The 16,137-nt window shown below is 36.8% G+C and overlaps 1 protein-coding gene across 4 annotated transcripts; it reads right to left on the reverse strand.

Annotated features, from left to right (window-relative positions):
* Positions 1 to 1,101: 1,101 nt before the first annotated feature.
* GNPNAT1 (glucosamine-phosphate N-acetyltransferase 1) lies at positions 1,102 to 16,032 on the reverse strand. Of its 4 annotated transcripts, none has more exons than XM_042943256.1 (6): positions 16,014 to 16,032; positions 10,226 to 10,393; positions 8,806 to 8,868; positions 5,983 to 6,110; positions 4,547 to 4,608; positions 1,102 to 2,864 (listed from the first exon to the last, which is right to left on the reverse strand). In XM_042943256.1, exons 2-6 carry the CDS (start codon positions 10,377 to 10,379, stop codon positions 2,717 to 2,719), a joined length of 555 nt encoding a protein of 184 aa, XP_042799190.1. In that variant the 5' UTR covers positions 10,380 to 10,393; positions 16,014 to 16,032; the 3' UTR covers positions 1,102 to 2,716. The 4 variants fall into 4 exon arrangements, with proteins under 4 accessions (XP_042799190.1, XP_042799189.1, XP_042799188.1 ...); XM_042943255.1 differs by lacking the exon at positions 16,014 to 16,032 and adding an exon at positions 15,856 to 15,996; XM_042943254.1 differs by lacking the exon at positions 16,014 to 16,032 and adding an exon at positions 15,801 to 15,996.
* Between the last annotated feature and the right edge of the window lie 105 nt (positions 16,033 to 16,137).

Raw genomic sequence — 16,137 nt, forward strand, 5'->3', positions numbered from 1 at the left:
CGCATCCTGATTTCCAAAATGTTAGCATAAAAAATGTGCATCTTAGAGTCAAGGAAATATAAAAATACAAAATATATGAGGCATGATAAAAATCACAACTGTCACTTCACCCTATCTTTTCAAAGCAAATAATGCTTTAAAATGTGAATATATAGTTTATATATTATGAAACGTTTTATGCAATTTTCTCAAATTTACTCACAATATGAGTTAGAAAATTTTAAACATACTCTGGCTAACTTTAAAAAAAAAAATTATTTTTTTATTTTTGAGAGACCGAGTACAAGCGGGGGAGGGGCAGAGAGAGACACACACAGATCTGAAGCAGGCTCCAGGCTCTGAGCTATCAGCACAGAGCCCAACCTGGGGCTTGAACCCATGAACCGTGAGATCATGACCTGAGCCAAAGTCATAGGCTTAACCAACTGAGCCACTGAGGCACCCCAATGGCCAGCTTTTATTTATTTATTTTCTTTCTTTCTTTCTTTTTTTTTTTAAATTTTCTTCTTATATAACTTATTGTCAAATTTGTTTCCATACAACAACACCCAGTGCTTATCCCAACAGGTGCCCTCTTCAGTGCCCATCACCCATTTTCCTTACCCCCCCCCCCCCCACTTCAGTTTGTTCTCAATATTTAAGAGTCTCTTATGGTTTGCCTCCTTCCCTCTCTGTAACTCCCCCCCCCCCCCCCATCCCCCCTGGTCTTCTGTTAAGTTTCTCAGGATCCACATATGAGTGAAAACGTATGGTATCTGTCTTTCTCTGCCTGACTTATTTCACTTAGCATAACACTCTCCAGTTGCATCCACATTGCTACAAATTGACCAGCTTTTAAAATAAAGCTAAAAATACAGGGGTGCCTGAGGTGGCTCAGTCAATAAAGAGTCAGCTAACTCTTTTGGCTCAGGTCATGATCCCAGGGTCATGGGTTTGAGCCCCATGTAGGGCTCCACACTGGCTGAGTGTGGAGGCTGTTTAAGATTCTCTTCCTCTGCCCCTCATCCCCGCTTGCACACTGAGGTTAAAACTTTAAATAAAAATAAAGCTAAATACAGATCACCACTTTCATCAATGACAATTTTTATATACTTTATAACTCTTATAGGGAGGGTTTAAAAGACCTTAAGAACACTATTTAAAGGGATTTACTGAAATACCAACCTTGTAGACAATTTTATTTCAAATTATTTACAAGAATGGTAAAGCATATAATTTTGCCTTCTTTTAGGTTTATTTTTTTAACATGGGTTTTAAGTACCATAATGTACTTAATAAAGCTACCATCGTGCCAAGGTTGTAGGACTCCTGAAAAGGCAAAACTAGCTGAAAAGGCAAAAGCAGGTTTGTTGCTTTTACTAGAAACATCAGTTCATAAGCATGGGTCATTAGCAGGTAAGTAGTGCACCCTCTATTGGTGAAGGGTTTCTATGGCTTTAGAAAGCCAACTTGAGCTTACTACAAGGACAGAAATCCTAAATCCAGTTGAGGTTTGTGTGAGTGAGAGGGATGACAAGTGGTGGGTCTTTACTTTCCCAATTAATTTTACAAAGAGTACACAAAACTGAAATCTTCTGAACCAGGACATAACCTAATAGTTCAACAAAAAATGCAAGAAAAACACAGACATTAGGATTCTAATGAAAGACTTTTCATCATATGAACAGGTTTAATGTAACATGGAATGCAAAAGATTAGAACCATTAATAAAATATCCAATTTTCCAACTTAAAAAAAATAATTAAAATAAATAAAATCAAAACAAGATAGTGACCAGAATAATAGTACCATGACAATCACAGTAAATAGAAAAGCTTCCATCAACATTTCAAGGATTTAACAAATGCAGTATGATACTTACTTAAAATATTCCACTCAATTTTGTAATCTTTCATAAAAATGTTACTTAGAAGACATCAATGAAAAGATGAGAAATCAGGTTAGAAATACACAATATGCCAAGATTCGCTCATTCACTGTTAAAAAGTACCTCATATTTGCTCTTAGGTATTTTAAACAAATGAATAATTATATTTCACATATAAGACAGGTGGTACCTTAACTGCATAAGAATTATATAAACTTTCAGATGTACACTTAAATTGTTTTATTTTGAATCCTGTCACATTTTATAATTTTCATTTCTACTTACTGAAAAGGCTAACCAGGTTGTTTGCCAGTTCAGTATTAGGACCAACAAATGTTGGTCTGCACTACATTTAGTTATCTTACCCAATTTCACGTAATATATGGAAAAATGATAACACTCCTAAGTGATTTTTGGTGTTTCTTTGATTGAAACAAAAATATTAATTTTGTGAATGTGATATAGCCTTATTTATGGTATATATATATATTTTTTTAATGAGCAGTACAGATTGCAGACACATAACTCTATACTACCTATACTCTTAACTACAAAGAAATGAAGCCAAACTTTAGAAAAATACAATGCAAGAAAAGATTCAAGTTAAAAATATATTCCTTTGGTTAAAAATCATCCCCTTTATAAGACTCATTTGTAATCTAAACTCACAGCATGTCCCACAGGCCAAAGTAATCTTCTAAGTGTCATTATACCTGTTGAATTACCATGTTATTTTCAATCCAGTATTTATGGAGGTCACTGGGTTGCAGCAACAAAATATTTTAACTCTAAGAAGAGTATTGCCTTGTTGCATTAGCTCCTTTGATAAATGTCTTTCTTAAAAGATTTTTACTTTAGAAACCTCCGACACATGTAGTTTTCTTCAGATACTGTATATCCAAACTTTTTATAGAAACCAACATTTTGTGGTAGACATTCAAGGGTAATCTTATAACAGTTCAGTTTCTTGCTTAGCAAAGTAAGGGTTGATAACAACCTGCAATTCAAAAAGCAGGGGGAAAGCATAGAGCATTTGTTAATGAAAATGCATTTGAGTAACTTAATATAAATGAATAAATATTATATAAATAAAATTTCAAATTTATATTAGAAATGGGTTTAGGTCATGACCTTTCTCACTATATTCATTTAAATATTCAAATTGTAACTGGACAAGCTTTAAATCACCCAAAGCATTTTACTGTTTCAAATATAACTTATCTAAGTTGTCTCTAGCACATTAATAGAACAATACTAAATTCAACCTAAAATTAATGTTAACACTGGGGCACCTGGGTGGCTCAGTCAGTTAGGCCTCCAACTTCAGCTCAGGTCATGATCTCGTGGCTCGTGAGTTCAAGACCGGCATTGGGCTCTGTGCTGACAGCTCTTGCACCTGGAACCTGCTTCGGATTCTGTGTGTCTCTCTCTCTTTTTCTGCCCCTCCCCTGCTTGCTCTCTCTCTCAAAAATAAACAAACATTAAAATTAAAAAAAGGATTCATGTTAACACTAAAGACTGTCAACTTTTTAAAAAAATATGGCCAAAATTTTGAATCTTTTTCCTAAATCTATTCAAACTACTTAGGAACAGTCAACATTTCCACATAAAATGAGTAAAAGCTTTGTTCTGTATCATTTTTAAAGCTAATATTTGTGAAAGTATATATCAGATTACTTCTGGATTGCTCTAAATAATATGAAATAGAAACAAAACAAAAAAAGTATACATTTTTCAAATCCTTAAAGAATCCAAACCCCAGTATAAGACTGTGATTCTAATGGCCTTAGGGAGAAAAAACTAGATCTACAAAAATTTACCCAAAGGGTTTTCTCATGTTCGCACAGACTGAAAAGTTGTATCATTTTGAAGACAGAACATCTTGACTGAAGTTAGGAAACTATAAAAGGTATGACATTTAAGTGGACTAGAATATTAGAAATTGGTCTGTTTTGTTCACTGATGTATCCCAAATATCTCAAGTAATATCTGGCACATAGCAGGTCCTAACTTATTGAGCAACTTCCTTAAAATTCAGAAGAGATGGTATTAAGCAAGTTAAAAGATTTGGATAGGGACGCCTGGGTGGCTCTCAGTCGGTTAAGCGCCTGACTCTTGATTTCAGCTCACATCATGATCTCACTCTGAGTTCAAGCCCCACATCAGGCTCTGCGCTGAAGTGTGGAGCCTGCTTGGGATTCTCTCTTCTCTGCCCCTCCCCCCCCACTCACGCTGTCTCTTGTCTCTCTAAATAAATAAACAAAAAATTTAGATAAATGCATAGAGAATTATACAGGAAAGGCTATTTTAGTATATGTTTCTAAAACTTAAGAGGCTGAGGACATTTCCTTTGTTTTTAAATAAGACTGGGAAATAGGTGAATCACTTGACTCGGCCAAAAGTTTGTTTCCTATTAGTATGAAAATATTAAAAGTCAATAAAAATGTTAGTCTATAAGACAGTATACTCCCAATTTCCTAACTTCATGATAAAACATAAAAATACTTTGTTTCTTCCATTAAATTTAATTTAAACTACAGGGTGAGCTTAATTAAGGACACCTAAAAAGAACTTCAAACAGGAAAACATTTTTTTAACAAATATCTGGGTAAGATACTACTAACTAAAACAGAAAAAGTATCTAATTTAATGAGGGTTACCTTGTTTCTGCCTACTTACAGTTTGCCAAGCTGCTTTCCTCGGCATTCATCACTAACAACAACATCTTCTACTCTTCCTCTCTGAAAATATTTACAGCATTTAAGGGACTAAGCATGTAGTTTTGTTTTTAGCTACATCAACAAGTGACAGAATTCAATGATAACAATATTTTGTAAACTTGGAAGTTCACAGAAACCAAAATGCAACCCTTTTTTACTTATTATAGAGGAAATAATATAATGAACCAATTTGTAGCCTAATCTTGTTTTGTCTATATCGAAAATCTTACCACTCCATTGTTTTAAAGCAGATTTCAGAATCCACAGAACCAAAATGTAATCTTGTCATGTTCCATCATCTTACTCCTTGCTTAATAGCAATTTCTTTCAAACATCCAAATATAATTTACTAATTTCTAGTAAAGAAAGCCCACCAAAATTTGTACCTCAGAATACATTTGAAGTGTTTCTAATTTTCACTGGATTAGCTAGGTTCTCATGAGTCATGAGGAGTGATCAGGAGTTAGAAATGTCACAGAGCAGAATACAGTTGAATAATGTGGTTTGTTTGAACTGTACAGGTGCACTTATGCAGATTTTTTCTAATAAATGCAATACTGTAAATGTATTGTCATTATGATTTAATAACATTTTATTTTCTCTGGGGTGCCTGGGTGGCTCAGTCAGTAATCATCAGACTCGATCTCAGCTCAGGTCATAATCAAACTCTGTGTCAGGCTCTGGGCTGACAGTGAGGAACCTGCTTGGAATTTTCTCCCTCCCTCTCTCTCTGCCCCTCCTCTGCTCACATTCATTCTCTCTCGCCTTCAAATAAACTTAAAAAAAAAAAAAAGTAACATTTTTTTCTCTAGCTTGCTTTATAAATAAAAATACTATATATAATATGCATAACATAATCAACTGCTTATGTTGTAGGTAACCAGTCAACATTAGTTTTGGGAGTCAAAAGTTACACGCAGATTTTTGACTGCAGAGTGTCAGCATCCCTAACTCCAATCTTGTTCAAGGGTCAACTATATAATATTCTGAATCTTTTAGTGCTTGGAAATGGATGTGGGAATTTGTGTTACTGTATATACAAAGTATTATTTTGTTTGTTTGTTTTTTTAAATAGCATTAGGGATTCTAAACATCACTGCCAAATTTCATGATGCTGACTTGGTTTCCCTATGACTATACCAAATCTGACACCTTACAAAACAATGTTTAGCAAACAATTCAGATAGTTAATACATCTTCCTCCTAACTCTGAGAACACAAGACGAAAATGTTACTAAGTGATGTCTAAGAAGCAAAACTTTTTCCAGGGCAATACAGCTCTCATTTTACATTGAAAAGCAGTGAGAAAATAGATTTGTCTAATGGAAACTCAAAGTTGATTTTGCTAGAAAACATTTGTTCATTTTATTCATAAGCATTAATGTGAACACATACCTTAGCACAGGAATGGATGAATTTATGTTCTATTATCAGAGTTGCTGTAGCCACAATTTGTCCTAAAGTCACATCTTCCACAACTGTAACATAATAGTCCCCAGATTTCTTCATGTGCTCAAAAGATTCTGTGGAAATCGGACAAGTGTTATGTGGTAGACTTTAAACTTTATTAGGTGCCATAAAATTATTAGGATTAGCTGACTCATTATTGAATATTTAAAGTGATTTCACCATGGCAATTTACTTTGTTTTCTAAAGAAAATATTAATTATTATGGGGTGCCTGGGTGGCTCAGTCAGTTAAGCATCTGACTTGATTTCGGCTCAGGTCATGATCTCAGGGTTCGTGCCCTGCGTTGGGCTCTGTGCTGGCAGTGCAGAGCCTGCTTGGGATTGTCTCTCTCCCTCTCTCTGATCCTCCCATGCTTGCTCTCTCTCTCTCTCTCTCAAATAAACTTAAAAAAAAGTTTTCAAAGAAAATATTAAAAATGACCAAGTGGTTGAAACATCAGCAATTACTATCAATTAGAATACAGTCCATACATTAAAAAAAATCTGCTAGCAAAGTACAACTATTAACAGCTATTTTAGGTGAGTAACACAATGCAAGTAAATTACAGAGGCTTCCACTTCTGTGACTAATGAATAAAAACTCTAATATGTTTATTACTTTAAATAAGTTTCTTTAACCTTTACACTCAATATTAAAAAAAAAAAAAACTGCAAACCTCTTGTTTTTAAAAATTTTTAACGTTTTATTTATTTTTGAGAGAGAGAGCATGAGCAGAGGAGGTACAGAGAGGAAGACAGGGAATCCCAAAGCCCAACATGGGGTTTGAACCCTAAACTGTGATATCATGACCTAAGCCAAAGCCGGACACTCCACCAACTGAGCCACACAGGTGCTCAATTTACATGCTCAAATTTTAATTAAAATGTTTACATGGCTCCATTCTGTAATTTTTAGTCTTCTGGCTTCAAAATATTTTGACAGTGATCTGGTGTTTCAGGACTCTGACTTGCTTTAGAAACAGAATCTGGCACACCTGGGTGGCTCAGTTGGTTAAGCATACAACTCTTGGTTTTGGCTCAGGTCCCATCTCCTGGTTTCTCAAGGTAGAGTCCCACATCCGTCTCCATGCTTACAGTGTGGAGCCTGCCTGACATTCTCTTTCTCTCTCTCTCTCTCTCTCTCTCTCTCTCTCTCTCTCTCTCTCTCCCCCTTCCCCACTCACTCTGTGTGTGTGTGTGTGTGTCTCTCAAAAATAAATAAATATTTAAAAAATTAAAAAAAAAGAATCTTTGTTTGCTTTGAAAGCACCTTGTGAAGTAGCTAAAAAATGTTTCCATACCTAATCATCCCAAAGTCACATGGCAAATAGGAGCAAAGATGGAATACTTTTCTCTCAAATTGATTTTTAGCACTTATCTTGGGTTTCTCATCTAATCAGACATACAGGCAAAGAGGAATTCAGAAATAAAAACTGATCCTAATATTCTCACATACTATTTATTTCCAGTCTTGTTCTAGATAGGGTTCTGGAGTGGGAAGAAGAAATAAATTCAAGGAAAACAGTGAGAATCAGAAAAGAGTGATCTTCATCTTGGGAGGATCAGCTACAGTACAAAAAAAAATTACCTGGTGACAGAAATGAAGAAATTGTAGAAAACAGGAAACGACAGTGTTAGAGCACTGGATGGGATCAGGAAGGTTCTAATCCTTTCTTTATCAGTAACTATCTGTGATCTTATGTCATTTGACCTCTCTGGATTTCCATTCTTTCATATGCATTATAAATTTTTTTTTAATGTGTATTTATTTTAAGAGAGAGACAGGCTGTGAGCAGGGGAGGGGCAAAGAGAGAGGGAGACACAGAATCCGAAGCAGGCTCCAGGCTCTGAGCCATCAGCACAGAGCCTGACGCAGGGCTAGAAAGAGATCATGACCTGAGCAGAAGTCAGACGCTCAACTGACTGAGTCACCCAGGCACCCCATCTCTCATATGTATTATAAATGCTTATGACACTGGTTGACCTTAAAATTCAATATAAACAAACTAAATAAATTGAGAACATAATGTCTCAATCACTCTTTTTTATTTGGTGATGAGATTTCCATGATTAACCTAACCACATGAAAAATACTATAAGGGGCGCCTGGGTGGCTTAGTCAGTTAGGCAGCCAACTTTGGTTCAGGTCATGATCTTCTGGTCTGTGAGTTTGGGCTCCATGTCGCATTCTGTGCTGACAGCTCAGAGCCTAAAGCCTGCTTAGGATTCTATGTCTCCCTCTTTCTCTGCCTCTCTCCTGCTCATGCTTGGTCTCTCTCTCAAAAATAAACAAACAAACAAACAAAAAAATACAATATAAAACAATCTCTAAAGATGTCACCTAGATTTAATGCTACGATAATTGTCTAAAAGGTATTTTGTAAAACACGAGAATTGCTACATTTGGATTCTAGAACAGGTAATCACATTAAACATTTAAATAAGAAAATGGGCATCTGAGTGGCTCAGTTGGTTAAGCATCTGACTCTTGATTTCGGCTCAGGTCATGATCTCACAGTACATGAGTTCAAGCCCCAGGTGATAGCATGATAGCACAGAGCCTGCTTGGGATTCTCTCTTTGTCCCCTCCCCCCGCCTCTCTCTCTCTCTCAAAATAAATAAACTTTAAAAAATAAGAAAATAGCTAATTATCCTATGAATAATTTCCAGCTATTTGAACACAAACACACGTAGACACTGAACATAGCTCTAAATGAAAAATCTTGTTTCCCTTTATTTTCATTCAGGAAAAAGATGCTGTAGTACTTACTCATAAATTGTTCAGGGTTGACAACTCCGGTTTCAGTCAGCTGACCTAGTACTTTAAAAAAACCTAGTTTTGAAAAACAGATTTCAAGTCATGAGAAGACCAAATGAAAAATCTATCAAAAGCAATGTGTGAAGGTGGTGGGATTATGGGCACTTGTGTTTTCAGAACTTTCTGTAATCATTTTGAAATTAATCATTTTATTATTTAAAAATATTAAACTGAAACCCATTTCTCTTTCTATAATCACTACATGAAACAAAGAATAATAGGTTTTACCAAGGATTTTGCCTGGAAAAGGATTTTTTAAGATTTTAGAATCATGCAGACCTTAATAATTCAATATTTATAAAACAAGCAGGTATATTTTTCGATGTAATTTGCATTAAATTTGCTGCAAGGAATGCCAAATTTTCCCAAATACATGCTTTGGCTTTATTTACTTAAACGTGCAAGATCGTCATGGTCAAATATGATATTATTTTTGAATTAAAATATAAATATTGTTGAGACTAAGTTTTAAGGAATACTAATTAATTTCATTAATGTTAAATCAATGTGAACATTTGAGAACTTTGAGAATCTTAACTTCTACACACTCAATAATTAGTCTGACCAAAATTAGTTTCTTCAGATTTCCTACTAAAAAGAAAACTAAAAAGTTGACTTCTTATTACCAAAATTTAAGGAACTCATTTTGGAGAATTTATATTTAAAAAAAAGAAATATATGTAAACAAAACCTCTGCAACCTTTCCAAGTAAATTATCTCCACCCTCATTTCCCATCCAGCTTCTTAGAGAAGACTCTTCCTTATTGTCATTATAGATGATAATTTTACCTTTATGAAAAGTCTTTTTAAAGGATTAATTAGGAAGGAGTAGTGTTGTACTTAAGACATTTGAAATATTTCACAGTGATACCTGGTCTTAGCCATTATATATACATATTGGAATTGAGTGTCTCAGTCACTTTAGAAATTAAGTACCAAAAAAATCCAAAAATCAAATATTATTTTTTAATATTCTCAGCATCATCATATTTTGTGGAGAAAACAGAATGCTAATTACAGTTGACTCTTGAACAACACAGGTTTGAACTGTGCGGGTCCACTTGTACATAGATTTTTTTCAATAAGTACATTACAGTACCATAAATACATTTTTCTTAATAACATTTTTCTCTATCTTACTTTATTGTGAGAATATAGTATGTAACACATAACATGAAATATGTATTAATCAACTATCTCTGTTATTGGCAAGGCTTCTGGTCAACAGTAGGCTATTAGTAAGTTAAACGTTTGGTGAACCAAAATTTAGACACAGATTTTCAAATGCACAGGGGTCAGTGCCTCTAACCCCCCATGTTGTTCAGGGGCTAACTGTATAATTCTAACCAAGATTTGTAAACCAAGTCCCTACCTCTATTTAAGTCAGCAGTACAAAGGGGCCTCAAAACCAAACCTTCTCCAGGATGTGTTGGGGAAATGGCTGGAGAAAATGTTGCTGTATTCTGGCTCCAGTCCACTTCTTTGAGTAGACTTGGGTCAAACATAGGAGTTTCATCAGGTTTCATCTTTGTAGTAAGGTCTAAAATAAAATTTTAAATGGTAAGGCATTTATTTAATAGGGAATTATGGCTGGTAAGAAAGTCTATTTCTTAATAAAAGTTAATGCAATTAGAAAATTCTTTTAACATATATGCAATATATGTTCTATCCCGAATCTAGCATAAATGCCACAATCACAGATGAACAGAAGACTTATGGTTAACATCAGATAGTAAACAAATGACTAAATTTGTAAGTTTTAAACTTTAAAACCATGTTTTCTAGCAAGTCTTCTAAAATATTTTTCCTATCGGCTGGTGCTAGCATAGCACTGTGATTAGCTGACTTTTCATGGGCTTTTACTTTTTTTTATTATTGGGCTAAGAGATGGTTGGTCTTACCACTAAGAAAGACTTATTGGCCATACTACTTGGTTTTTTATATGAATCATAAACAGAAGATAATTGATAAACTGGCTTAAATTATTTACTCCACATTCACTGTAGTATTTGGTCTCAGCTAGTAAAGATTCATATTAAGGGTATCTGTTGGATTTTGTTTTCAGACCAGATTTTCTAAGAACCTATAACGTAATTTTCTCAGCTGCAATTAGGAAGCGTGAGAAGAGCCAGTGTTATTCATACTATTAAAAAATAATCAGTTATAGTATTATCCTCTTGTTTGAACATTCAGAAACTGGTAGATTCTTACTAGGTGTGGTCTAATAAAACAGCGTAAACAACAGATACAAGGACAGAATGAAAAAATTATATAAAACGTAAAAATGGAGGCAGTGGCACGTCTGTGGAACCCAGAGTTGCAAGAACAGAATCTTCGTAACAATTATTAGTAGACTGTAAAGCAACCCCTAACTTTCATTTCTATTCCTTTACCCAGTTAAAAAAACTATTCTATTTGATACTTGCTTCTAGCTTTCCTTTGAAACAAAGATTTTAAAGATATATATCCATGATATTAACATAACAAAAGGAAACAAACAGGAAAAATTAAAGTCTATTTGATGACAATTTTCCCAATAACCTCACTCCAATTATGTTCCCTATTTCCTAAATCATGATATGCTTAAGGGAAATTAGTCTGAACTTTTCCTTAAAGGTGGATTAAACCTCTGCATGTGTAACTGACAACCATACAGGCAATGCTGCACTTACAGTAGAGGCTTTGGGAAGGTAGTATGGTATAATAACAGAAGTTAACATTTGTTCAGCATTTACAATAGGTCAGACATTATTCAAAGAACCTCACACATTACTAATTCATTTACTTCAACAATCCTACAGGATAGGGATGATTATTATCTCCATTTAAACAGACTAGGAAACGAAGTAACCTGCTCAAGATCACAAAGTTAGTGGAGTCAGGATTTAAACTTAAGATGGAAAAGAGCATGAGCTTTGGAGTCAAGCTGGTGTCCAAATGTCAAATGTGATTATAGCTAATGTATTCAACTCTAACAATCCGTTTACTCATTTGTAAAATGGAGATGAAATTATTAGAAGGACGTGAATTACTATATACAGCACTTAACAGTGCCTGGCATACTGTAATTGCTCAACAAGATATACTTCAGTTAGCAGCTAATTAGAATTCATGTTTATAAATCTTTAATTTTTTTCATCTTTAAATTAATTCATGAGTCAGGCACCGTGCTGGGTACAGACAGGGGCTACAAAAAAGATGACAGGTTATATGTTTATATTAAACTGAAACATTCTTGGATAGAAAAAAAAAATCATAGTTTATTATGTAGAACACCAAGGGGTTTTTTCCCCCTCAAAAAGGACTTAAATATGTTAAGCTGTAAAAAACAAAACAACTATATCTGGTTCTAAGACTAGTAAGAAAAGGAAATAAATTGTGATGATTAAAATATTAAAACAGTCATTCATATTGGGGCACCTGGGTGGCTCAGTTAAGTGTCTGACTCTTGACCTCAGCTCAGGCCATGATCTCATAGTTTGTGGGATAAGCCTCACATCAGGCTCTGTGCTGTCAGCACAGAGGGATTCTCTCCCCTCCTCTCGCTCTCTGCTCTTCCCCCACATGTTCTCTCTCTCTCAAAATAATAAACATTAAACACACACACACGCACACACAATCTAGGGGCGCCTGGAGCGTCGGACTTCAGCTCAAGTAATGATCTCACGGTTGTGGGTTCAAGCCCCACGTGGGGCTCTGTGCTGACAGCTCAGATTCAGAGCCTGGAGCCTGCTTCAGATTCTGAGCCAGCCTCCCTCCCTCCCTTTCTCCCTCTCTCTCTCTGCCCCTCCCCCACTCATGCTCTGTCTCTCTCAGAAATAAACAAACATTTTAAAAAACCACACATTCATATCAAATTTAACAAGCTTACAGTCCACTTGAAACAGATTTTGTATCGGTTAACTTTAATGCATGCATTTTAGTGTTTGTCCCTGGTAATTGGATCCCTGAGGCTTTTGGGTATTCTCTCATCGCAAACATGGGTAACAACATTTTTTCAGGTAGGCAGATAAACAGGCTAGATATTTATCAATAGAGTAAAATGTACACATTAAATACAGAAGCCCAAAAGTGTTAAAAATTTAGTTCCTCAGGGCAACACACTATTTAAACAGTTTGATGTTCATTTTATTTAACATACAGTTGTAATCATGAACTTTAAAGAAAGCTCAAAAGGGAATTTCGATGAACATTAGAACAATTTAAAGTAAGTAGATTACTTTTTCCTATGAAGTTGCCTGAGTTTACAATAAAATGTAGTCTAGAAAACACACAAAATACAGTTAATAATTTCCAAGAGAGAAGGGGGAGAGGAGGTACACAGGAGAATTAGGATTACAAAGCCTTTAACTAATGAATTTTAAACAGTAAATACTAATATTTTCCTGTGCTTTTATTTAACCAGATGGTCCTATTCCCTGAATGATCATAAAAAAATAGTATTGGCTAAAATTTATGAAGTGCTTTGTACCTGTTAACTCATAAAAATACAATGAGAGATCTTTCATTATTATCCCCATTTTACAGACCAAGAAATAGGCACAGTAACTTGCTCAAGATAACAGGGCCAGTAAGGAACAGAGTAAGGATTCAAAACCAGGCAACAGAGCCGGCTTCATAGGCACTGGGCCCCACTGCAGTTGCCCTGGGCCTCACACTTGGTTCTACTCTCTGCTGCCACAGAATTGAAATTCTTAACAATTTTTAAACAAAGAACCCTCTATTTGCATTTTGCACAGGTTACCACAGACTATGCAGCCATTGCTGCATGACTCCAGATTCTGTACCTTTAGTAATGAAGATGCACTAGTGAAGATGAATTCCCTACTTCATTGTACAAGTTAAAAATTTAGTCAAAAGCAACACCTGTAAACTATATTTGGAAAACAAGAGTATTCGACATGTCAACAAAATACATTGAACAAAGCATTCTGGATAGAAATAAGAATCCATTAACTGGGCAATCAGAAATTAACATCAAAATGTCTTGATGAGTTATTTTACAAAATAAAGCCATACTTAAAGTTACTTTCCTTTATCTCACTCCATCCCCATTTAGTAAAATTCTGCTGGTGCCCAATTAATATGCTGGGGAAGTTAAAATAGTATGTGATTTGATTATCAAATTTCAAAAGATTTTTAGAAAGGAATGAAATAGATTTGGTTTACAAAAAATTATTTTAGGATCTTAAGGTGCGCTGAAGTATTGCAAAACTAGGAAATTTCAGTAAACAGAATTGCAGATGTCTGAAGCTGAATCTCATCATCAACACTAGGGTGACTGATTTTAAAAACTAAACCTTAACCCTCCCTAAATATTTCTCCAGAACCTTTCCAATTTAACTGTGAAGTTAGCATGCATTTACAAGGCCCATATAAGCCTAACAGCCCAATAAATGCCTAGTGAATGAATAACAAATGGTATAAGACTTACTCGGTCACAACTCAGAAAATCCAAAAGAAGAAAGTTTCCCAAATTGCCACAAATGATATCACAAAAACGATACACCAAATTCGTTTTTACTAGGATCATCAAGTTCTCGTTCAATTGACTATTCTTTGGGCAATTTCAACAATTTAGTTTCCCAACTTGTACAGCAGACTAAAATACAAACAGGGAGGAGATGCTGCTAGAAGCAAGCAATTGAGAGCAACAAGTAGTAGACACTGGGAATGAGGATTTTTAAAGTTGATACAAAAATTTAAAAAGCATAATCCAAGGCTAAACCTAAACTGCTTTACATATCTCAAGAGTTCCTGGGTCATCGCTACATTACTTCATGACATGGTGAATGGGGGAAGGGGGAAGTTTTGCTCTTTGAGACTTTAGTGTTTGTCTACATGCACTTCGTAACAATTTCGATACTAATTTGACTAATTTTTTAATCTAAAGAACACTTTATTCGCTGATGATTTTTAACAGACCTTGCCATATTTATTAAGCTATGAAATTATACTTCAGCAGAGAATTTTAAAAAGTATTTTCTGATCGTTTATTTGATCCCTATAATCTGGTACTATTCCCAGGCTACCCATTAGGAAACTGGAGCACGTGGAGCCTCAAGGTAACACTGCAAATGTGTGAAGTGGGACTTAGAATCCTATCTTGTTTTCCCATCTTGAGCTCTAAAACACCATATTCCATAGACTACAATCTTCACATCATCGTACCAGACAGGTAGCTTTAATTCTAAAAAATATCAGCGAATTCTACCTAAAAGGCTGATCTAAATGATTTCTTGAGACCCATTCTAAGATTTATTCATGAGTGCATAACCTAACAAAACTAATTCTATAATCTCCCGTTTCAATTTTGCACGAAATTTTAAGAGTTCGGTTTACATAAACATCAGTTCCTCCTATAAGGAAAATCATAGTGTTCAGTGTGTCTAGGGGTACGAGCCCCGGGAAAAGACACAAAGGATGTCCTTCCCTTCCGCAGCTGAAGCCCCAGTTTAGTCAGTGCAGGAGGTGATCTTCCGGGCAGAATCAGGTCCTCAAGTGGCTCCCGACCGCCGCGGGGTGCACCTCGGAAAGGAACAGGGAAAAGGGGGATCGGGGCATTCGTGCCCCTTCAAAATTGATGGCAGCAAGGTTTGTGAGCAGTCTCGATCCCCCACGTTAAAATCTGGTGAGCGAAGAGTTAGTTTCGACCCCAGACCCTGTGCCCACCACGGTATGGCTGGACCACTAGCCCTCATCCCTAACCTCTCTCTGACCCAGGCGCGCTCAACTTGCTCCGAACCGCACTCCACCACCACATGTGCACCCACCTGGCGAGGCTAAATGCGCGGCTCCCGGAACAAACACCTCCCACCCGGGCCTAGCTCTCCTCGCCCGGGGACAGCGGTCACACCTGTTTGATAAATGTGAAGGCAGGCCCACGACGGCCCCCTGGACACCAGGCGCGGCCCGGCTCTCGCTCCCCGGCCCCCAGCCTCCCTCACCCGTGGAGGCCTCGCGGTCGGCGCTCCTCTCCAGGCCCGTCGGACTCTCACCCACCCGGGCACACAGTACCGGATCCGGATCCGGCTTCAGCGCCAGCCCCACCTCCTCCTCCACCTCCCGCGCCACGGTTGCCGTCGCGGCCGCCCCTGCGCGAGCCGCCACCGGGACGTGGCAACGCCGCCAACGCCTCCGCCCCACCCCGGGCCGCTTACGCAGGGCCTCGCGCAGGCGGGCGGAGGTGCTCCGAGGGCGAGGGGCGGGCCGGGGCGGGGCGTGCGGCGGGCTTTCGCACGTGGGGCGCGGCGAGGACCGCCCCCGCGGGGACTCCGCCTCCCG

The sequence above is a fragment of the Panthera leo genome, chromosome B3, assembly GCF_018350215.1.
Source record: "Panthera leo isolate Ple1 chromosome B3, P.leo_Ple1_pat1.1, whole genome shotgun sequence".
Lineage (NCBI taxonomy): Eukaryota > Metazoa > Chordata > Mammalia > Carnivora > Felidae > Panthera > Panthera leo.

Excerpts from the sequence above, each read along its gene's own strand:
- GNPNAT1 (XM_042943256.1), bottom strand. The coding sequence starts at position 10,379 with ATGAAACCTGATGAAACTCCTATGTTTGACCCAAGTCTACTCAAAGAA. Across the intron at positions 6,111-8,805 it reads CAACCCTGAACAATTTATGA|AATCTTTTGAGCACATGAAG; the intron begins GTAAGTACTACA and ends CGATTTCCACAG. Across the intron at positions 2,865-4,546 it reads GGAAAGCAGCTTGGCAAACT|GTTGTTATCAACCCTTACTT; the intron begins GTAAGTAGGCAG and ends TTTGAATTGCAG.